Below are 24,438 nucleotides of genomic sequence, written 5' to 3' on the forward strand. Positions count from 1 at the left end.
CAGAGCCCCATAAACGCCGCTTCTGTGAAGAGCTGCATGCAATTCTAGGTGGGTCCCCTACCACTACCCCATCATTGTCCATGACCACCTGCAAGGGGGGAGTCTCACACAATAGGGATGAGGATTTTGTGGAGGAGGACGACAACGACGTGGTTGAGGATAGCGCACAGCAGGCAAGTGAAGAATCCCTTCTCCCCGGCAGCCAGGAAGAGTTCATCACCCTAGAGCCAATAGCCTCCCAACCATCCCAGGGTGGGCTCCCAGACCATGAAGCCAGAGAAAGCACCTCTGGTGAGTGTACCTTTGTAAATGTAATACAGGGTTTAAAAGTAAGCGTGTTTGATGATTAATTTGCCCTGAAGACTTGTGATGCATTTGCGGCCAGTATAACTACTGGAAAAATCTGTTAACTTGTCTGGGGATGGAGCGGAAATCCTCCAGGGACATCTCCATGAAGCTCTCCTGGAGGTACTCTAAAAGCCTTTGCCACGTGGTGTGGGGAGGCCCATTCATGCTGAGCTGTTCGCGTTTGGCTGAGAGGGATCTTTCCTGAAACTAGCCACGGAGGGGGGTGGTGAAGCACATGTGCTATGTAATGTGAATTGCTTGATTCAGTGTGAAATAGTCTTCCCTTTATTCTCTAAAATGTATCTTTTTAAATACTATTCTCCCTTTATTTTCCTCCCACAGCTGCAAATGTTTCTATGCTCCCCCATCATCTCCATCCCAGAGGCTAGTGCAGATTAGAAGGCAAAAAAAAAAAAAAAAAAAAAAAAAAAAAAAAGCACTCGCAATGACGTTCTCAAAGCTCATGCAGTCCTCCCGCACTGAAAGAGCTCAGTAGAATGCGTGGAGGCAAACAATGGCAGATTCCAGGAAAGCGTTAAACGAACGCGATGAGAGGAGGGAGGATGCAATGTTGAGCCTAATGGGGGAGCAAATTGACAAGCTCAAGCGTCTGGTGGAGCTGCAGGAAAGGCAGCAGGAGAACAGACCACCGCTGCAGCCCCTCTATAACTGCCTGCCCTCCCCCCCACCCCTAAGTTCCATATCCTCCTCACCAGATGCCCAAGAACACGGGGGAGGGGGGGAGCGGGGAAAGGCTACAGGCACCCAGCCACTCCACCCCAGAGGATTGCCCAAGTAACAGAAGGCTGGCATTCAATAAGTTTTGAACTGTAGTGTGGCCTTGTCCTTCTCTCCTCCACCACCCCACCCGGGCTACCTTGCGAGTTTTCCCCCATTTGTGTGATGAATTAATAAAGAATACATGATTTTGAAACAATAATGACTTTATTGCCTCTAAAAGCAGTGATTGAAGGGGGGAGGTCGGTTGGCTTACAGGGAAGTAGAGTCAACCAAGGGGGCAGGTTTTCATCAAGGAGAAACAAACAGAACTGTCACACCGTAGCCTGGCCAGTCATGAAACCCATTTTCAAAGCTTCTCTGATACGCAGGGTGCCCAGCTGTGCTCTTCTAATCGCCCTGGTGTCTGGCTGCGTGTAATTGGCCACCAGGCGATTTGCCTCAACCTCCCACCCTGCCATAAACGTCTCCCCCTTACTCACACAGATATTGTGGAGCACACAGCAATAACAATGGGAATACTGGTTTCACTGAGGTCTAAAGTAATCAGTAAACTGCGCCAGCGAGCTTTTAAAAGTCCAAAGGCACATTCTATCAGTCTGTACTTGCTCAGCCTGTAGTTGAACAGCTCCTTATTACTGTCCAGGATGCCTATGTATGACTTCATGAGCCATGGCATTAAGGGGTAGGCTGGGTCCCCAAGGATAACTATAGGCATTTCAACATCCCCATCGGTAATTTTCTGGTCTGGGAAGTAAATTCCTTCCTGCAGCTGTTCAAACAGACCAGAGAGTTCCTGAAGATGCAAATATCATGCACTTTTCCCAGCCATCCCATGTTGATGTTGGTGAAATGTCCCTTGTGGTCCACCAGTGCTTGCAGCACCATTGAAAAGTACCCCTTGCGGTTTACATACTGGCTGCTAAAGTGATCCGGTCCCAAGATAGACGGAACCCATATCCCTATCACCCCACCAGTTAGGGAACCCCACTGCAGCAAAGCCATCCACTATGACCTGCACATTTCCCAAAGTCACCTCCTTTAATAGCAGCAGCTCAGTGATTGCGTTGGCTACTTGGATCACAGCAGCCCCCACAGTAGATTTACCCACTCCAAATTGATTCCTGACTGACTGGTAGCTGTCTGGCGTTGCAAGCTTCCACAGGGCCACTTGCTTCTCAACTGCGAGGGCTGCTCTCATCTTGGTATTCTTGCGCTTCAGGGTAGGAGAAAGCAAGTCAAAGTTCCATGAAAGTGCCCTATGCATGCGAAAGTTTTGCAGCCACTGGGAATCATCCTACCCCTGCAACACTATGTGCTCCCACCAGTCTGTTCTTGTTTCCCTGCCATCTGTCTCAGGTATGGCAACCATATTTGTTTGGGCCATGTGGGAGCAATAAGAATGACCCGGGATCTGTCCTGCCTGATCTTGTGAATGATCTGGCTCAGTAGTGGGATTGGCGGAAATGCATACAATAGTGGCGTTTCCTATTTTACAAGGAGAGCATCGCCCAGGGAGTGGTGTCCCAACCCAGCTCAGGTGCAGTATTGTGGGCACTTACCATTATAGATCTATTCTCAACAGCTCAGAATGCTAAACCCTCATAGTCTGAATATGGCTGTGAGAGTTCTGGGATCCTCTCCCACTGGTGGGTTTGTGAGAATCCCTGCTTCGTTGGTCCACTGTTATGTTCTGACATCCCAGCAGATAGGATGCCAAAATGTCCATGTTGGTGATGCACCAATTCCAGAGGTGTATTGCCTCTGCAAACAAGGGACATGATCAAGCTCCCCCTTGGAGATTTATATAGAACATAAATGCTATATTTTCCATAATGATCTTGATGGTCTTGTTCTGGATTAAAGGGAGAAAGTGCTCGTACACGTTTCAGACTGCCCTTAGCTCCAGTAAGCACGTTTGTCTCCGCTGGGGACCAGTGGCCCTGGTCCCCAGCAGTATTGTCATGTAAATTCCCATCCCATGAGGGAAGCGTCCGTCATGATTGCTATAGTTGGAGCTTTTTGTTGAAAGGAGATCTGCGCAGAAGTTCTGTGGTTGTGCCCATCACATGAGTGAGTCCTTTACCCTGTGGGGCATCGTGAGACATCTGTTGAGAGAATGTCTGAGGTATATATACAGTTCAAAGCCAGGCCTGTAAACATCTCATGTGGAGCCTGGAATATTTTGCGACAAACGTTGTCACAGCCATGTGCCCCAAGAGATGTAAGCACGTTCTGGAGGATGTTTGTGGGCTATCCATCACTGTTACAATTAGATTGGCTAAGGTGAGGAAGCATTGTTGGGGTAACCTCGCTGTTGCTGTGAGACAGGCAAGGTAGGCTCCTATAAATTCCAGCTGTTGGACAGGAACCACGGTGGACTTCTGCACATTTATCTGTAACCCAAGGTCCATGAACAGGATTATCGTGGTCTGCGTGGCGTTTATCACTGCCTGCTGCATTGGTACCCTGAGCAGGCAGTCATAAGTATGGAAAAATTATCACCCTGTCTGTGGAGGTGAGCTGCAACAACAGCAAGAAACTTGGAAAAAACCTTTGGGGCAGTTCATAGGCCGAAGGGTAGCACTCTGTATTGGAAATGCTGATTTCCTAGGTTGAATCTCAGGAACCTTCTGTACACCGGGTGAATGGTAACATGGAGGTCGAGGGCTGAGAGCCAATCTCTAATGCCAGAATTATTGTGGCTAGAATCACCATTTTGAAACATTGTGTTCTCATGAATTTGTTGAGTTTTCATTAATCCAGGATGGGTCTCTACCCTCCAGTCTTTTTTGGAGTAAGAAAGTAATAGGAATAAAACCCTCTCCCTGTGTGTTGAGTTGGTAAGGGTTCCACGGCACCTAATTGTATGAAGTGGTTTATTTCCTCGTGAGAGGGGTCCCTGAAGAGGGATGGGGAAGGGGGGTGGGTAGGTGGAATAGAAATAAAGAGGATGGAGTAACCCTTCTGGATAATTTCCAGATCCCGTTTGTCTGTAGTGATGTTGTTCCAGATGGTGTAATATAGTGACAGACTGTCTCCAAAATTGGCTGGAGAAGGGATCTGGTTCCGGAATCAAAGAGTGTGGAGGTCTCGTGCCCTTGACCACATCTTCAAAAATGATTGTCTAGAGGTGGATGGTTGAGACATGGAAGGCTTCTCAGTTTTGCTGGCATCTTGTCTTTGTTTACATCGTTGGTCATACTGTCTTTAGGGCTGGGAGTATGGGGCAGCCCAGAATCTCTAGTTGTAAAACCTGCCTTGTTTCTTTTTGTTTGCAGGTACATAGATGTTCAGGGTTTTTAAGGTCACCCAGGAGTCATTTAAGGTGTGTAAGGACACATTGGTGTTTTCTGCAAACAATTTGTGCCCCTCAAAGAGTAAGTCTTCGACAGTGGCTTGAACCTTCTTCAGGAACCTGGAGAGATGGAGCCAGGATGCCCGGCGCATTACCACTGATGTAGCAATGGTCTGTGCTGCTGTGTCTGCAGAGTCGAGAGAGGTCTGTAGGGCTGTTCTGGCAATGAGAGCACCTTCAGAAATGTTTGCTTTCTGCAGTTCTTTTCTGTCATCTGGCAGATTTTCAATAAAAGCTGACATCTTAGAGAACAGATTATGTGTATATTTGGCCAACAAGGCTGAAAAGTTAGCTATGTGGAACGGCAGCATAGCTGAAGACTAGGGGTCATTCTAGACTGGTGTTGTTTTCCCCCTTTGATTAATTACCTCTACCACCAGCGAGGGAGGGGCTGTGATGGGTGTCTGCCAAATTATTTTTTCAGGGTCCATTATGGAGTCATTAATCGGCAGTGTTATCTCTGCTGTTGGGGATGCCCGAAGTATATCTGTGAGCTTGTGTTGGGTTTCTGGTAGCTCTGTTAAGGAAATGTCCAGGGATTCCACTACCCTTTTGAATAGGGTCCTGGAAATCATCCCTCAAAGTGTGGGGTGGTGGCATTACCGTTTTTCCGATAATAAAGACAAAAATGTGGGTGAGTGGCAGGGTATCACTTTCAGGTTTGTCCTCAGGCTTCTCAAGCTCTTCATCCTGCACCTGAGGGTGCTGGGACAGTTGGTGAAGGGGGCCGTGTTGTTCTGGACCTTGTTGGGTTGGGGTCGGGGGGCTGAGGTTCTGGGCCCTATATATGGCCCAGGGATCCCAGGATGGCCAATTGGGTGGGAAGGTCATAGGAGTGGGTATCCATGATTGAGCATGCCAGCCTTGTACATCTGCAGATGTTTGGTGCTGAGAGAGAGTCCTGATTTAGGGAAGGAGTAGCGAGGGATACATAGCCCTGCGTCATCCTCTTCTTCCTCATCACTGGCAAGGAGAGGGGCTGACCCACTGGGAGTGGACACCAGGCTTGATCCTGATCTAGCTGGGATACCATTGGTACTAAATAGGGGAGCCCCAGGCATTGAAGCAACTATCAGGTCCACCTGTCTCACGAATTGCTGTGGAACCATGAGGACTGGTGCCAGGAGAGGCAGCATGCACTGACTAGGAATCAGGGTCAGAGCTGTCTGTGTCGATGACTTGCTGTGTTGTTTGGATACAACAGATGCCACCACTGCCCTGCTTGGTGCTGAGGTTTTCTTCGGCTACATCAGCACTGAGCTGGGAGGTTTGGCTTTAGTGCGCATACCTCCATGAGAGCTTGCCGGCATATGGTCTTTAGCTCCTTGGGAAGGCTCTGTGCCAGACGTTCTTGTTGCCTCATGGTCTGGCGCTCTCGGTGCTGTCAGTAGCAGAGCAGATTTTTCACTCAGTGATTGCTTTCTTTTAGGCGAATCTCATTCTTTTAGGCGAATCTCATTGTAGGGATGACCGAGACCACTTTCTGGTAGCCTTTTGGGGAGCAGGCTCCTTAGCAGCCATTTTTGAAGTAGAACCCATCAGACGCTGCCGCTGGCGACCATTGGCCAGGAGCATCCTGGACTCAGGGTAGGAGATTGGTCTGAGGGATTTCTCCATCATTAGGAGTTTCAACTGTAGATCCCTGGCTTTCCTTGTCCTAGCAATCATTTTGCAGCGTGGACACTTTTGAGCAATGTGTGTCACACCGAGGCAGTGGACACACTCTGAGTGGCTGTCTGAGACCGGTATTGGAAGTCTGCAAGTCAGGCAGTGTTTAGATCCAGGAGAGCTGGGCATGCCAGAAAGGGTACTTGCTTTGGAGAAAGAAGAGGGATAAGCCCGTTCTTGTCTTTCAAAGCCAGGGACCTGCTGAAGAGGTGAGGTGAAAGGGAAGGGGAAGGTATAAATTTTTTTTTTATATAAAGAAAAACTACGTAAAATATAAAACATAGGCTATAAAGAACTAAATGATAGGCTAACAATACCAGGAAAAACAGAAAACTATTGAGCTATCTAAGGTAAGAGAGGCACTGCTGTCCCTCTGACTCAAGGCAAACGCGGAAAAGAAGGAACTGGGGGACGGTTGGCTGTGCACATTAGACAACCACTTGGAACAGTGCAAGATGGCTGATGTGCAGGCACGGCCAACCAGGCACTGCTACTACAAGTCTCCAATTACAAACGCAGGGTGCCAACACACCTAAAGGGGAGCACCCACAGGGACACGCCTCGAAGAAGCAGCATTAGTACCATTATACAAGGAACTGGTGAGACCTTATCTGGAATACTGCATGCAATTCTGGTCTCCCACTTTTACGAAAGATGAATTCAAACTGGGACAGATGCAGAGAAGGGCTACTCGGATGATCTGAGAAATGGAAAACCTATTTTATGAGAGGAGACATAAGCCTTGTTTAGCCTAACCAAAAGAAGGCTGAGGGGAAATATGATTGCTGTTTATAAATATATCAGAGGGATAAATATCAGGGAGGAAGGAGAGTTATTTAAGTTAAGCATCAACATGGACACAAAAACAAATGGATATAAACTGGCCATCAACAAATTTAGGCTTGAAATTAGGCAAAGGTTTCTAAACATCACAGGAGTGAATTTCTGGAACAGCCTTCCAATGGAGCAGTGGCGGCAAAAAACCTAACTGGGTTCAAGACTGCACTTGATAAGTTTATGGAGCGGATGGTATGATGGGACTCCCTACAATAGCAGGTGGCCCAACGACTGCTTTTAGCAAATATCCCCAAATGGCCAGATATGGGATACCAGATAAAGAGGGCTCTGAGTTACTATACAAAATTCTTTCCCAGGCATCTGCCTTGTCAGTTTTGCCCACATGATCAGGGTCCAAGTGATCACCATATTTAGGGACGGGAAGGAATTTTTCCCTGAGTCAGGTTGGCAGAGACCCTGCAGCATGGGGCATGGATCACTTTCAGAGTAAAACTAGTGTAAATGGTGAATTCTATGTAACTTGAAGTCTTTAAACCATGATTTGAGGACTTCAGTAACTCAGCCAAAGGTTAGGGGTCAAGGAGTGGGTGGGTGCGGTTCTGTGGTCTGCAATGTGCAGGAGGTGAAACTAGATCAGCGTTTCTCAAATGTGGCCACCATGGCTGCATGCAGCCATCAGGGGCTTTTCTTGCCGCCACAGGCTCCTGAGCAGTGACTGGGGGGAGGAGGGGTCAGCAAGGAGGGGTTGGGTCCTGCCCCCCTCGAGCCCCAAACATTGGAGAAGCAGACAGCCGGTATGAGTTTCCCACCTTCCTGGGGGCGGTGGAGCTCAGGGTCCCGGCTTCACCCCTGGTGTGGCAGGCAGCAGGCTCTGGTCATGTGTCAGCGGGCTCTGGGCTCCGGGCTTTGCCTGTACAGCTGCAGTCTCCTCCCCCACGCCACTGGGCTTCAGGTTCTCACACACACACACAACCCCCTGCGGCCGCCCCATTCCCTCCCCCATCATCCTTGGCCCCCCACTGCCTCCCATCTCCCCATCCAAGGCTTAATTTATCCCCCCAGCTTGCCAGGGCTGAGTAAGTCTGCTGTGAAAAGAGATATTTGCATGTTTGTTAATATCGCTTTTCACTGCCTCTCAGCTAGCTAACAAGTTTCTGCTGTGAAAAGTGATATTAAACATACAAATATCACTTATTACAGAAGCGGACTTACTAGCCAGCAAGTCTAAAAAACAAAACAAAACAAAACAAAAAACAAACAAAAAGACAAGAACATGCAAACCATCTTGTATTTCTATTCTGTTTAGGTCCAGTAAATAATAAAGACAATTGTATGTTATTATTGAGTCTGCAAAAACACCCCACATAAATAAATCACTATGACTGTACATGTATATGCGTGAATGTATTTGTTTTTCCTAAAGTATTTTAGGAAAAATTGTCAAAGCAGCCACCAGCAAGAGTTGGTGGCCGCACACTGAGGCCACCAAAAAATTTGTTGTGAGAACCGCAGGACTAGATGATCATAATGGTCCCTTCTGACCTTACAGTCTATGAGTAGAAGATATCCATGCTGGACCAAAGCCAAGAATTTCATGCCAAGGGCAATCCTGTCAAGATCACGTTCAGCAACATGGTTCTCTGCACAGTTGCATTCTTACATTAATCTAGGAGTTGTCTATGGTCTTTCACATCTGCTCTTTGATGGCTTACAATCAAGATGTGACATTGCCCAGTGACCCAAGGCGTATTAATATATCAACACAAAAGTAAATGGCATTTATTTCTTATCTTTTGGCTCTAGATTTAAAATTAATTCTATTCATTAGGAGCATTAGCAGAAAGAGGAGATTTTTAAAAAGATTTCTATATAGTTTGACTAGCAGCCTGGAAAAATGTGAGAAGTACAATAGATTTCCTGTTTTTTAAAAAAAACAGGAAGTTCTGCATTTATTAATTCCCAGCAAAAAAACCAGTTAACCTTAAATCTTCTTCCTTCCTTCCTTTCCTTCCTTCCTAAATAACCTTTAAATTCTATGTCACTCATCGAAAATGTGGTTCACGTCAGTAGTAACGAAAAGTTATCAGCTAATGACTATTCAGTAGCCTATGTGAAATGAGTTCAGTAGTCTCAGTCAACTTCCTAGCATACAACTGTCTACATGACAAAAACCATTGTCACAATTACACTATGTTAAGTCTCTGCTGAGGGGACAAGAACTGAATTGACTTAGAGGCTGAATTCCCCTTGAGGTTTACTTGACATCTTTATGCTGCAGTTTATCCAGTCCAACAAATAAAACATAATAAAAAAGATTTTTACTTACTTGGATCAGATTTTGAAAATGTGTCTTTGTCCAAAAGGTTTCTGTTAAAGAAAGACAGATAAATGACACTGCTACTAAAATAGAGAAAGACTATCTCAAAGCAAACAATGATGATTTCTTTCTGATTGAAAGCCTCTACAATGCATATATGATTAAAACAGTTTATTTAAGGAACATAAGGGGACACAGTTGGCTCTCCTCCATCTCTTATGCATATCAGAATTACTCAGAGCTAGTATTTGTAGACTCAACTACCACAAAGGGTAAAGAGGCAAAACAATAAATTAGAAATATATATTTTTAAATGCAATGTCCCACAGAAACTGAAATAACTAACTAAGCTGTCATGGTAATTTGCGAGTTTATTATTTCAGCTTTAAGCTAAAAAAGTAACCACCCTCCCCCCCAAAATGTAGAACAAAATATTTCAAGTTGGGTAGATCTCTACCTAAAACAAGCTTCTAGGCTCAACCTAATCTTTCAAGACTAAAACAGTCTAGTAAAGTGTTCTGTGTCCAAGCTCTCATTATTTGATTATACTTGGTATTTTACCTACAAATGTAGTAGGTATGTAACTATACGGTTCACTATTGTTAACAAACTATCATTAATGCAAACTAGGAAACTTTTAGTTTGTACCGCAGCATCCACTTGGGGAGTTAGAGAGCAGCACTTTGGTGCACACTGCTTTTCACATCCCCTAGTCCCAACAGTGGGGCAGTGTAGAAATAGCATGGGTAAAGAGGAAATGGTCAGTCAATCTTAATACTGCTCTATTGTTTCTTCTTTCAGGTTAAATAATTACATAGTTCTTCCAGTGTTGCATTTTGGCTGAAGTAACCAGTAAAAATTAAAATGGATTTTTTATTTTTGAGTAACAATGGTCCTATTTCCTGTCTCTTATCCTAAACTCTCTCTCTAGTATTAGGCTTTGTAATGACATTTGGTCATTCTTAATTTATTCCATTAGGATTAAAATGAACACTATCCACATATGTACACTCAGATTGTAATTTCAGACATAATTACCATAATGAATCAGATGAGTGGCCCATCAAAATCTAATACCCTATATTTGACAATGTCCAATACCAGCTGCTTCGGAAAAAATTACAAGAAACTCTGTAATAACAATTACGGGGAAATCTGCCCCCTAGGGAAAGTTTCCTCCTAACTAACAGTTATACATGTCAAGATAAACTATATGAAAATGGCATTAAGGTTGGGAGTACATACCAATAAATAAAGTAAAATACATTACAGGTGTTTCAACTATCCCAAAAATCAAGTGTTATAAATCCCCAAAATTCACAATTAAATATAAAAAATCCAAATATGCTGGGGTATGGAAATGCTTAATCAGGATACCAAACCACCTTAGTGTAAGGGGACTGTTGCCCCCTTACTAACATTCAGTGGGGGTGTTTTGGTTGGCTAGCTCCCAGTACTAAAAGGGGAAGGGTCTATGGGAAATCAGGACCCTGAGACTGATAGCCCCCAGGAACAATGGGGAGAGGCCAATGCTCCAGGTCAGGCTGAATGACAGGGTGGGCAGGCTAATCAGAGAGTCAGGAGGCCAGGGGGTCTCATCCTCTGTGTGAGCTGGATTTGTCTGGGTCAGACAGAGTGAGGCCAACCGAAGCACAAACCAGGGGCCCAAGCTAAGCTGGGAAGCAGAGCTGTGCCAGATCCAGAGGAACCAGAAAGGCAGAGCTGCAGCCCCAAAGCCAGAGGCACAGCCCAGAGACAGGTTTCAGAGTAGCAACCGTGTTAGTCTGTATTCGCAAAAAGAAAAGGAGTACTTGTGGCACCTTAGAGACTAACAAATTTATTAGAGCATAAGCTTTCGTGAGCTACAGCTCACTTCATCGGATGCATCCTTGCCCTGGGAGGAGAGCTGCAGCAACCAGAGCCAGAGGGGCCAGAAAAGCAGACCACGAAGCAGGTCAGTGCTGGGAGAAGAATCACTGAAGCAGCCTGCAGAACAGACCTATCATGGGAGCAGAGCTGCAGCAACCAGAGCCAGAGGGGCCAAAGAAGCAGCCCAGGGAGGTGGAGGCAGAGACAGAGTGGTGGAGCTCGGGCTGGAGCAGTCTGGAGCTGGGTGCTGTGAGTAGCTGGGGAGACTGAGGGGGACCCTGGGCAGCAGGCCCAGCACAGGAAGACGCCTCAGCCAAGAAGCTCTGCAGGCCAGACTTGGATCGTAACCCCGAAAGGGCGGGGGAGACACTGGGAAGAAGGTCCTACCACTTAGAGCCTGAGAGAGTGTGGCCACCACCAGAGCAAGTGTCCAACCCACAGTGTCCCTGCAGCAAAGCCAGGGCCTGAGAAGGCAACCTGGGACTTACAAGGAACAGACTCTGAACTGCCCTGACATTCCAGAGACTGTTTGTGATGTTCCTTGCCACAGAGCGCGTTGATGTGTTTCCTTTAACCTTTCCCATTTTTCCTTATTCTTTTTTAAATTAATTGTTGATTAATTAACTTGCATTTGCTTTAACTTGTATGTAATGGTCAGAGAAGTGCCAGTGCAGAGAGAGTACCCTGGAGGGGGGACACCCTAGCCCCTGTCCTAGGTGACCACAGCAGGGTTGGGGGTCAAGCCCCCCAGGAAGTCTGGGCCCAGCCTTGTTAGGGTTACGAGGACTCTGCCAGACAGGAGAGTGGAAGGAGAGTCCTCAAGGGAAGGGAGGCCACTGGGTAAAGGAAGTGGGAGAGAGGACTCGGATCCTTTCGCTAGCCCACTTCACCGGGGTAGTGCAGAAGCCAGGAAAAGTTCCCCACAATAGCGGGACTATTCCCCGCTTACATTAGCTCTCTACTGTAATGATTGTGTGCAATAGCTTTATGATTATGGAATTTTAGGTTTGTGGTCACCAATTAAACTAATTATTTAAGAAATATTTAATCTTCTTTCATGTTGCTATAGGGCAGAGTTAAGGTCATCAGTTTCTATGCCATTCATTATTTTCTATATTTTTAGAGTGTCTCCTCTTTTCATCTCATCTCAATTTTCTCAACTCATCTCTGAGCCACTTCTATTTCTAGTGCTTATCTTTTATAGAAATTGAGTGACCAGAACTGAACATAGTATTCTAGGTGAGGCTACATAACTGATTTAAAAATAAATTGAAATCACATTTCCATTGTATTCCCTATTCCATTAAGTACATAATCTAACATTTACTTGACTACTGTTGCACAGTGAGCAAAGGTCTTTATCAAACTGTCCATAAAAATGCAAGTCTTTTTTGTAACTTTGTTTAAAACCAGCAAGGTGCAAGTCTAATGCCAGAAAGGACTGCTGTGATCATCTAGTCTGACCTTCTGCATAACACAGGTCACAGAACTTCCCAAAACCAATTCCTGTTTGAACTAGGCAGAGCATATCTTTTAGGAAAAAATCCTATCTTGATTTAAAAATTCCCAGTGATGAAAAATATTGTCCGCCTCTTTACCTCCCACCCCAAATTTTGGGTCATCTGCAAAAATTTATTTAGTTATGATTTTTTGTTTTCTTCCAAGTCATTGATAAAAATAGTTAAAGGGCATAGGGCCAAGAACTAAATCGATGTGAGACCCACTAGACATACCCTCACTCAATGACAATTCCCCTTTTACAATTAAATTTTGAAACCTGTCAGTTATGCAGTTTTTAATCAATTTAACGTGTGCCATGTTAATGTTATATCGTTCTAATTTTTTAATCAAAATTTCATGCAGTATCAAGTCATATGGCCTACAGAAGTCTAAATCTATTAATCTTTATCAACCAAACTTGCAATCTTATCAAAAAAAAAAAAAAAAAAAAGAAAGAAAAGGAGTACTTGTGGCACCTTAGAGACTAACTAAAAAAAAAAAAAAAAGATATCAAGTTAGACAGGATCTATTTTTACATAAGCTCATGTTGATTGGCATTAATTACATTACCCTCCTTTAATTCTTTATCAGACACTCCATTATTTTGCCTAGGATCACTGTCATGGAAACAGACCCATAATTACCCAAGTCATCTCATTTACCTTTTAAATACTTGGCACAACATTAACTTTCTTTTACTCTTCTGGAACTTCCCTAGTGTTCCAAGAGTTATCGGGGGAGGGACCCAAACATTAACAGTGAAGCAAGTTCCTCAGCCAACTCCTGGATGCAATGTACCTGGACCCGTTGATATTAAATGTCTAACTTTAGTATCTGCAATTCAACATCTTCCTGAATTGTTATTGGAATGGAAAGCATTTCTTCATCATCAATCATCATCTGTTTCTCCTCTTCCCCCAAAACAAATATATTTATTGAACACTTCTGCCTTTTCATTATTGACTATTCTACAATTTCCATCTAGTAATTGACCAACAAAAAATTCTTCCCAATGTAAGTTACAAACCCCTTCTTATTGTCCTTTACTCTGCTGGCTATAGATTAGGTCTACCTGACTGGCCCACACAGACAAAATAGGTGGAGCATCACATCTTCAACTGGTATGGAGATCACCCTGGGACTTAAGGATGAGACAGGTGCCCAGACGCCCAAGTCAGGCAGCAATGCACAAATCTAGAGGCAGAAGCTTAGGGACCTAGGAAACTTTTACAGCAGAAATCTGGTTGCAGAGTGAATTTAAGCGCCTAAAGAGAGAGTTATGCAGCAGCTTAGCTGCCGGGGTTTTTATGGATCACAGCAGCACCTAACTCTTTGTTCTCTGTCTCAGGATACTTGAACCAGGTTGCTTCTGGAAGTGGTGTCAGTATGCAGAAACCACAAAACACATTTCTTTAAGCCAGGGCATTATAGAGTAGCAATCTGGTGATGTCAGAGGAGCGATTGTAGAGGAAAGCCAGCATCATATTGATAGAATCTAATTTCTTTTTGGTCTCCCTCTTTTGATCTCCACAGAGCCTCTTTTCTGAGAGCACAAGAGGAAGTGGAGATATACAGGGCCATTTAAGCAGATAGTCTTTTTTGTGTTGCTATTGCACGTGCTAACGGAAGAAAATTCCAAGCACCTTTATAGGTACTTTTTGATCTTTAGGTCCTCTGGAGAGCCCATCTCATCAAATGGGATCAAAATCTCATCTTTGACTGAACCTGACTAAGAACAAGAAATAGGAGTCAATCTTCAGGTCAGAAGAGAATCTGATGGCCTTAACCCATCATAATCTCATACAGAGATACTTTAATGATTGACTTCTTTTCAGGCTTGGAGCATACAGAGAAATGTGTGGGGGTGAAATCTACAGATTTCTCAAAAGACCTGCCTTTCCTATGGCTCATCTTGAGGGGGATCCTGAACAGGAGGTTAAGTTGCTGGCTCAGGAAGCTTGAAAGAAATTAATTAATCCAATGAAGACCTCTGTGTCTTCATTAGGGAATAACTGACCTGAATCTTCTGATTCAGAGTATTTAAGAGAGTGGAAAGTTCTCCTTCATCAATTGAGGACTAGAACGAATACTTGTTTAAATCTAGACAATCCTCAAAAGAAAAGGTCTCTTTTGTTTTGCAGGTTGGGAAGTAGTATCATGTTTATGGCCCAGTGATGAAAGTCCTGAAAGGGAGAAGAGAACCATCCACTGTGGCTGGAGTAGGATACAGGGTCAGGAGGTCAGAGGAGGGAGTGAGAACCCAACACCCAGAACATCTACATGGTTTGGATGTATGAGGTGCCAGCTTAAGAAAGAGTGAGGCAGGTCAAAGACATCCAAATAAAAGTTTTCTTGTTCTGTATAAACAGTAGTAACAATAAAGCAGAAAGAACTAGCTTAGTTATGCCATACATAAAATAGTTTAGTGAATGAAATTATTAGCTTTACTGTAATGTAACCTCAGTCAAACCAATAAAATAAAAACCGCTTACTTCCCAAAATTGTTCAGCTATTATAATCATACTACATTTAGCCTAAAACTTGAAGATACTGTACCACACTTGATTAAATCAGACCAGTATTCACTAATCCAGTCAGCTGCTGTAGCTAAGTATAAAATAAAAATGACTGATTCTTATGTTGCTTTATGTGGTTTAATTTATACATTATGCATGGACTGATTAAAAAAAAAAACTGACCTAGATTATAAAGGTAACATTTGTTTTAGCCTGTTCATGTTTGTTTTTTTCTAATTTCAAATTTTAGAGTAATGAGAAACAATACATACTAATACAGAATTTTTCTCCTGTAACCTCACACGCAACTTAAAATCCACTCACTCACAGCAAGTGAGAGTCCTCATCTTCTGCAGAATCTCAGATTTAATTAAATATTACTTATCAGCTTAATATGGTGGTGCCATTTTCCCCATTGTCAATTTTCAGACTAGACACTTTAATACTCTCTTTCCTCACTAAAGATGGGTCAACAGGGGAAGTTGACAGAGGACTTACTGAGCATGACCCAGAAAATTATTTCTAAGGGCCTCCTTGTTATTTGGGTAGAATCAGACTCAGCCCTTGAGTTCCATGGCCTGTATTATACAGAAGGTCAGACTAGAACAGGGATTGGCAATCTTTGGCCCCTGGCGGGCCGGGAAGGTGTGTTTACCTGCAGCGTCCACAGGTTTGGTCAATCGTAGCTTCCACTGGCTGTGGTTTGCCGTTCCAGGCCAATGGGGGCTGCGGGATGTGCTGGCCGCACTTCCCTCGGCCCATGCCGCTTCCCACAGCCCCCATTGGCTTGGGACGGCAAACCGTGACTAGTGATCTGTGATCGGCCAAACCTGCGGATGCTGCAGGTAAACAAACCATCTCAACCAGTCAGCAGCTTTCCCTGGCGGGCTGCATGCCGAAGATTGCAGAGCCCTGGACTAGAAGATCACAATGGTCCTTTCTGATCTTGGACTCTATGAAAGAGGGCAGAATGAATGTAGAATGATTCAGAATACTTTCCCATCAGAAAAGGTAGTTGTGACATCCCCCAGGGCAGGGGTTCGCAACCTTTGTCTTTGGGACTCCCTTTCTCCCACATGCTATAAAAACTCCATGGACCACCTGTGCCACAATAACTGGTTTTCTGCATATAAAAGCCAGGGCTAGCATTAGAGGGTAGCAAGCAGGGCAATTGCCTGGGGCCTCATGCCAGAGGGGGCCCCCCCACACAAAGCTACATTGCTTAGGCTTTGGCTTCAGCCCCGGGTGGTAGGGCTCAGGACCCTGGACTTCAACCTCATGTGCTGGGACTTCAGCTTTGTGCCCTGAGCCCCAGTGAGTCTAACGCTGGCCTTGCTTGACGGTGCCCCTGAAACCTTCTCCCAGACCCCCTCCCCCAGGGGCCCCACACCTCTTGTTGAGATCCACTGCCCAATGGTACAGTGTGGACTTTTGAAAAGCTGTGCCCGTTAGTTCTCCAGACCAGATGTAACAATGCTGGTTCTGGCAGGACTCAGCTGAGAGTGCCAATTCAGGACAAATTGCTTCAAGCAGGGCAGTTACAGCCCAAGGCTGGGGTTTCTATGCAAACCAAGGCAAACCAAACCAGCCAAACAGAGAAGACTTTGGTTTTACCCCACTGCGTAACCACAAGTCACACAAGCAATTCCCTTAGACACTCCAGTTTCCCCATATCACCACTGGTGCCCCTAATTATGGGGACAAATGGTTATGAAAACCAATACCCCACTAAAAGAAAAAAAGGTTCTCTCGATCCAAAGGACCAAGCCCCAGACCCACGTCAATAAACAAATCAGATCTTACCCACAAATCACGCTGTTGCCAATCCTTTAGAATCTAAAAATCTAAAGGTTTATTCGTAAAAAGAGAAATATAATGAGAGCTAGAATTGGTTAAATGGAATCAATTACCTACAGTAATGAAGGTTTCAGAGTAGCAGCCGTGTTAGTCTGTATTCGCAAAAAGAAAAGGAGTACCGGAGGCACCTTAGAGACTAACAAATTTATTAGAGCATAAGCTTTCGTGAGCTACAGCTCACTTCATCGGATGCATTTCATACAGTAATGAAAAAATTCTTGGTTCAGGCTTGCAGCAGTGATAGAATAAACTGCAGGTTCAAATCAAGTCTCTGGAGTACATCCACAGCTGGGATGGGTCATCAGTCCTTTGTTCAAAGCTTCAGTGTAGCAAAGTTCCTCCAGAGGTAAGAAGCTGCAGCAGCTTTTTATATTCTCTTGCCATGTGGTCTCTTTCTTTCTTTATCCCAAAGACAAGCTGTCCATCACATGGCATGGAAAATCCTCAGAGTTCTGTCCATAGGCAGGTCCCTGCATACCTTGCTGAGTCGCAAGGCGTGTCTGCTTTCTCTCAATGGGTCAATTGTATAGCTGATGGTCCTTAATGGGCCATCCAGCAGGCTAGGCAGAGCTGACACCAACTTGTCTGGGATGGCACCCAGAAGCCTAGCATAAGTTTGAAATACAGACAGTATAGAGCCAATACTTACATCTTTAAATACAAAAATGATACATGCAAATAGATAGCATAATCATAACCAGCAAACCATAACCTCCACTTAGACACCTCATTTGACTCCCTTTATGCAAGATTTGATGCCACTACAGGACCTTGTTTGCAACAATGTTCTATATGGTCCCAGTTCAAGTCAATAACGTCATACCAGGGTTTCCTCTTACACTGCTCTGCTGGTGGAAAAACAGCCTCTCCAGGCCCTGCTCACACAGCCATTAGCATATAAAGGCAAACCCAGCGAAATTACATGAATGCTCTCCCAGCCACTCATGAACCAATTCAGGGGAACACCTCCATATCCCTGTCACAGCACTGCACCCCAGAAGCATGTGCCTTGTATTGTCCAGTTCCCTCACCATGCAGTGGAAGCTCATTAATTTGTTCATCATTCCATCAAAGGGTAAAGAATTTGTTAACCTGAATAGAGATTCCCCAAAACACTTCAATCAAAACATATTAGTTTAGATAATCTAGTTCTGTTCTTTTATCTAAAGATAGCTTTTAAGTGATAAGTGATACAGGCATAAAAGATCAGAATTGGCTACAAAAAGAAATAAAATGATAAAAATTGCAATCTAATTCTGAAGCTTCACCAAGCTAACTAAAATGTGAAGCAAGCAACTTTCTCACCCAACCAGATACTGCGGGCAGTTCACAATTCATCCTAACTAGAAAACCTTGCAGTTAGGACCATCCCTTCCCACAGTTCAATAGTGCTACGCTTTGCCCTCCAAACAATCTTACTTCCAGGTGTTGAGATGAGGGATGAGCGAGGTAATTTGTGTGTTGGGGTATAAAAAACACAGCTCCTCATGCTGGAAAAATCCTTGCTGTGTCAAGGGGTTAGACAGTTCCATTGCCTATGTGCCCTGCAATCAGTCCTTCATATGAATTGCAAATTCTTGCTTGCACCTTCTGTGTACATACAGTTGATAGTCAAAGCCTTTATTACTTCCCAGACTCACAATATGTTTCATTAACAAACCTATAGCAAAATCTCATAACTCCACATACAGTGTTGAGGCAGAAGTTTTAACAGGACAACAATGTTAAGCAAATTATGACTTTTCAAATGATACGTCACAAGGCATAATATTCCATAACCATATAAAAATTGTGAATATAGAGATTACAGAATGTTATTTTCAGGTAGAACATGTTACAGTAGTACACCGGCTGTGAAGGCTAGACACCTAACCGTCAGATTAAACCATCTCTGTTAATATTAAGAGAGAAAAAAGTGAGGGGTGAGGGAATATCTTTATTGGACCAACCTCTGTTGGCGAGAGAAACTTTCAAGCTACATACAGCTCTTCTTTGGGTCTGGGAAACTTATCCAGTGTCACAGCTAAGTATCAGGTGGAACAGATTGTTTAGCATAAGTACTTAACACATACTGTGAGAGTCCATTTAAAGTGAAGTGTCCCATTAACACCCCTCCAGTCTTAGGTCAGGTCTATATTACAGACCAACTTCAGTATAACTACATCTCTCAAGGATGTGAAAAATCCACACCTGAGAGACAAACTACATTTATGCTTCAGATCTTACAGCAGCACAGCTGTACCGCTGCAAGATCTCCCATGTAGCCAGTCTATGCCAGCAGGAGAGAGCTGTCCTGCTGGCATAATTAAACCACCCCCAATGAACAGCAGTAGCTACGTCGGCAGGAGAGCATCTCCCACCGACACAGTGCTGTCCACATCAGTACTTTTGTTGGTGAAACTTATGTCAGCCAGGGGGGGGTGTTTTTTTTCTCCACTCCCCTAACCAACAAAATTGCTAGTGTAGACATAGGTCAATGTAACTTAGGGTGACAAGATGTCCCGATTTTATAGGTACAGTCCTGATTTGAGTCTTTTTCTTATATAGGCTCCTATTACTCCCCACCCAGTCCTGATTTTTCACATTTGCTGTCTGGTCACCCTAGTGTAACTATGGCTAACCCTACCCTTATAGACAAAATGCTTTTCCCACTGACATAGGTACATGGTCTCTTGGGGAAGTGGATTAACTACACCGACAGGAGAAAGCTCTCCCATTGGCTTAGAGAGTCTTCATTAAAGTGCTACACAACAATGCAGCATTTTAAAGTGTAGACTTGCCCATAGGGAGAGGGGAAATAGCTGGTGTCAAATATAAAGGGAAGGCTAACCACCTTTAAATCCCTCCTGGCCAGAGGAAAAACCCTTTCACCTGTAAAGGGTTAAGAAGCGAAAGATAACCTTGCCGGCACCTGACCAAAATGACCAATGAGGAGACAAGATACTTTCAAAGCTGGAGGGCGGGGGGAAACAAAGGGTTCTCTCTCGGTCTGTGTTGCTTTTGCTGGGACCAGAGCAGGAATGCAGGTCTGAACTCCTGTAAAAAGTCAGAAAGCAATCTAGTTAGATATGTGTTCGATTCTGTTTTGTTTAAATGGCTGATAAAATAAGTTGTGCTGAATGGAATGGATATTCCTGTTTTTGTGTCTTTTTGTAACTTAAGGTTTTGCCTAGAGGGATTCTCTATGTTTTGAATCTGTAAGGTATTTACCATCCTGATTTTACAGAGGTGACTTTTATTTTCTTTAATTAAAATTCTTCTTTTAAGAACCTGATTGCTTTTTCCTTGTTCTTAAGATCCAAGGGTTTGGGTCTGTGTTCACCTATGCAAATTGGTGAGGATTTTTAATCAAGCCTTCCAAGTTTCCAAGTGGGCTCTTTCCCTGTTATATTTGTTAGACGCTTGTTGGTGGCAGCAATAAAGTCCAGGGATAAAAGGTAAAATAGTTTGTACCTTGGGGAATTTTTAACCGAAGCTGGTAAAAATAAGCTTAGGGCGTTTTTCCTGCAGGTCCCCACATCTGTACCCTAGTGTTCAGAGTGGGGAAGGAACCTTGATAGCTGGTGATGGGGGGTTGTTAGTGTGTTAGAGATAATTGTAATCATAAATCCAAAGTGTCTATTCAGTCCAGGATTTTAAAAATTATGAATTTAAGCTCCCAGGCTTGTCTTTTGAAAGTGATATGTGGGTTGCCTTTTGAGGATGAGGACTGAAAGGTCAGACATAGTGATCACTTTGTGAAAAGGGTTCACCCAAGTGAGGAATAGGTGCTGGTGAGGCACACACGCTGAAGGGAGCTCACAGTGCTAGAATGGATATTGGTGGCAGTAGCAAGGTGAGGGATTCCCATTTTGAGCCAGTGATAGAACACAGCACTGAGGCTCAATAGCAAAATCCCATCTTGGGTCCTGTATCAAAAGTATCACTGCACAGTGGTTGGTTTCAGAACCCTCAGTGGGCCCACTGGAGTATCAAGCTGTAGGCACTGAGAAGCTAGATGAGCATGGAACCTCAAATCTCTCTCAACACCTCCACTCCCTGTGGTGGAAGGGAAAGTCATGTGCTGGATTACTGTGCAAGTCCCGCCCGCACAAAAGGTCACTACACATGGGCATTAGTGTCCAGTATGATTGCCAGGCAGAAGGCGCATGACAGAGAGGTGCCAGCTGGCAAAGAGTTTACTATTTTGGGTCAACAACTCGTATCAGGTCTGACAATCTCACTACACCTAACACATTGCTTTCATGGTATTTTTACATGAATAGTGTACTACTTGTTGGGATCCAAACCTTTTGTTTATTATAGCAAATGATCAAAATGAACGAAAAACTGCTGGAGTAAGTTAACTTTGTCACCTTGGACAAAGGTGTTAGCTAAATTAATTATTAATAAAATAATATTACATGCCTCCAGTATTCTGTGTTAAATCATTGAAGAATACAAAATAACAAATCTCAAATTAAAATGGAACAGTCGAATATAAAAATTTAGAAGTATAAATTCAGTTTTGTTTCAATTAAAAAAAATTCCAAACATTCATTTAAATCTCAGTTCTAAACAAAAAAAAAAAAAAAAAAACAATTAATTTTGCCAGTTTCTATAGCAATACCATTACCATGCCACCTTACTTCTGCAGCTGCTGCTCTCTGGCTACCCTGCTCTAAAGGCAGCATCCCAGCAGCAGCACAGAACTAAAGGTGGCATGGTATTGTCCTGCTGCAGGGCTCTATCCCCTACCATTTCCCCCCCCCCCCCCCTCATTTTTCTGCCTCATTTTTCCATCTCCTCAGCTTTGCACCTTGAGTGGCTGCCCCACTCGCCCTGCCCTGGTTATGGCTCCGAATACTGTACTGTAGTTGGGATCCAGGGACCAGGGTTGTTATAGCCGAAGTTTCGTAATAATGAAGGATGTTACAGCAATGATGCACTGTATTGTAAGGTATCAAATGAAAGCCGGTGACACACTGGTCACCATAATCACTGCGAGATGCATGTATGGATGGCGTGTGAGGAGTTGTGTATTCCTACTAAAAATATGCTTTAAAAGTATGTAACATGGTAGAGTTGACTGACAGGTTCTCTGCTATACCGGACGATTTAAAGATTTTTTTTTTTAAAATGTCGTTTAAATTTTTTTTCTTTTTAAAAACCTGTTATATAAAATATGTTAGTGTCTAAACTTATTAATGTCTTAAAACATTTACATATAAATATGTTGAATCCATGAGCCTCTACCAAAAAACTGAGTTAAGGGCTGCTTTTCTTTCAATTCTGTTTAAGAAATCGGGGAGGGGGAGAACCTAACTTTTGAGGTCAAGCTTTATAAATATGGCACAATAGGTCATGTACTGTATTAAAAGCTTTGATCCTGGGGAGACCCAAGGCATATTCTACTGGGTACAGGAGTTCTATTTAGCTGTAACTCAACATGTTTTAACGGTTATATCAACGGAGAAGAAATCACCTTTCTTTAGGAAAAATACTGAAGTACAAATGGGAAAACTGACTAAAAATCAATGATTTTAATAGAGCAGAGGTCCCCAAAGTGTGGGGCAGGCCCCCTAGGAGGGTGTGGAGGAACGTCCGGGGGGCATAGTGGGGCCTAGGTCAGCCTCACAGGAGCAGGGAGGGAGCACCAACCCCTCCCTGCCCTCAGCTCCCAGCCCTGTCCCCAGCCTCTGCACAGCTCCATTCCCAGTCCCGCGCTAGCCTCCAGCCTCAGCTCTGTTCCCAGCCCAAGGCCGAGGCAGGGAACAAAGCCAGGAGCAGTGCCGGACCTGGCCGTGGGCCCGGCTGCCAGTCCCCACAGCAGCCCAGCTGCAGCTCCACTCCCGCCCCTACCCCCATCCTCAGCCCCTGGCTGCAGCCCCACTCCTGGACCCAGACCCACCCCCAGCTGCTACCCCAGCCTCAGCCCCTTTACCCCAGTCTGCATCCTTCCCTCTCCCGCAAACCATGGCCCTGCTCCTTGCCCCAGCTTGGGGGGGGGGGAACACGACGGGTAAGGTGGGGACACAACCCTCAAAAGTTTGGGGACTGCTGAAATAGAGGCTTTCCACTTGGTGATTTGAATCATGATTTAAATCAATCAATCCACCCTGTTTTCTGCCAGACAAAGCAACTATCTATTCACCTATCCCTGACTCTTATGTAAATTAAGTCTAGTAAACAAAACACAATGGGAACTACATCTGCATTCTAAGTCAACATAAGGATGTTAAATTAACATGGAAAGATGCTGAAACTAAACCACAGGGGGTTGTCCTGTCCCTGAGGTACAAAGACAAAGACAATCAACTCTGGGATATAATAGGAAGGCAAAAGGATCCCTGTTTTATCCTGCATTTGGGGACTAATTGAACAGTGCAATTACATTCATGAAAATAGGATCTCAACAAGGGTTTGGCTGAAAGCACCATAAAGGACATTTGGGCAAGACAGACTTCTTTAGACAAGGGCTTATCCTGTTAAAATTAAGTAAGTTTAGAATGCAAGAAGAAATAAAACTTTTGTAACCTGGTGTTCTGACTATCCTTGCTCGTGATCTCTTACATCTTAAGATGTTAATAAACTTTATATTTGATTTACCCACAAAACCTTATGCCCAAATAAATCTGCTTAAGGTGCCACCAGACTCAACGTTGTTTTTGTGGATACAGACTAACACAGCTACCCCTCTGATACTTTACTTTAAGGGAAGAGCTAACCTGAGGTAACAAAGGCAAGTTCCATTTGCTCTCTGCGACAGAGGCAAAGGAACTGAGGCTGCCAAGGCGGTGCACTCCCTTACATAGAGTAGGTCAACGATGTCACCCTCACCACCTGCCCCCGGACTTCGCTAGACATTGCTTTTCAATGCAGTTCATCAGGTACACACCGATGTACCATATCTCACAAATGGAAATGCACCACAAATAAGTTCTTCTTAATATATGTAACATCACATCTAAAGGTTTCCAGAGTAGCAGCTGTGTTAGTCTGCATTCGCAAAAAGAAAAGGAGTACTTGGAGCACCTTAGAGACTAACAAATTTATTTGAGCATAAGCTACAGCTACAGCTCACGAAAGCTTATGCTCAAATAAATTTGTTAGTCTCTAACGTGCCCCAAGTACCTCTTTTCTTATCACAACTAAACACACACATCTATAAGTTACTTATAGACCATAGAAAATCCCAACACAAACATTAATCACCAAAGAAAAAAAACCACCACCCAAGTATTTAAATCTAAACTTAAAAGCACAATTGTTTTGATGCTTCCTGGATAGATCTCCCTGCCAGCACCTGCAGACTTTTAGAATCTCCCTGGATTGGAAACCCACAGATATTAGGTTCACAGAAAGTCTGGCCCTTTCCTTAATTATCTGACATTAAATAAATGTCATGGACCAAGATCCTGTTTTTCTAGGCACTTCACAAACACAGAGGGCTCCTAGGCTAGGCACTATGATAATAATAATGAAAAATA

At 44.0% G+C, this 24,438-nt stretch overlaps 1 protein-coding gene across 16 annotated transcripts in view; it reads right to left on the reverse strand.

Moving 5' to 3' along the window:
- The window catches only part of CPNE8 (copine 8), a 279,857-nt gene that overhangs the window by 249,953 nt on the left and 5,466 nt on the right, over positions 1–24,438 (reverse strand). For all 16 annotated transcript variants that reach the window (XR_006275544.1, XR_006275547.1, XR_006275546.1 and 13 more), the window contains exon 2: positions 9,237–9,277. Coding sequence is in view for 10 of the 16 variants with exons in the window: in XM_038399049.2 (XP_038254977.1) it covers positions 9,237–9,277 (41 nt within the window). In the remaining 6 variants the exon portion in view is untranslated. The remainder of the gene's footprint in view (positions 1–9,236; positions 9,278–24,438) is intronic.

Source organism: Dermochelys coriacea, chromosome 1 (assembly GCF_009764565.3).
Source record: "Dermochelys coriacea isolate rDerCor1 chromosome 1, rDerCor1.pri.v4, whole genome shotgun sequence".
Taxonomy (NCBI): Eukaryota; Metazoa; Chordata; order Testudines; family Dermochelyidae; genus Dermochelys; species Dermochelys coriacea.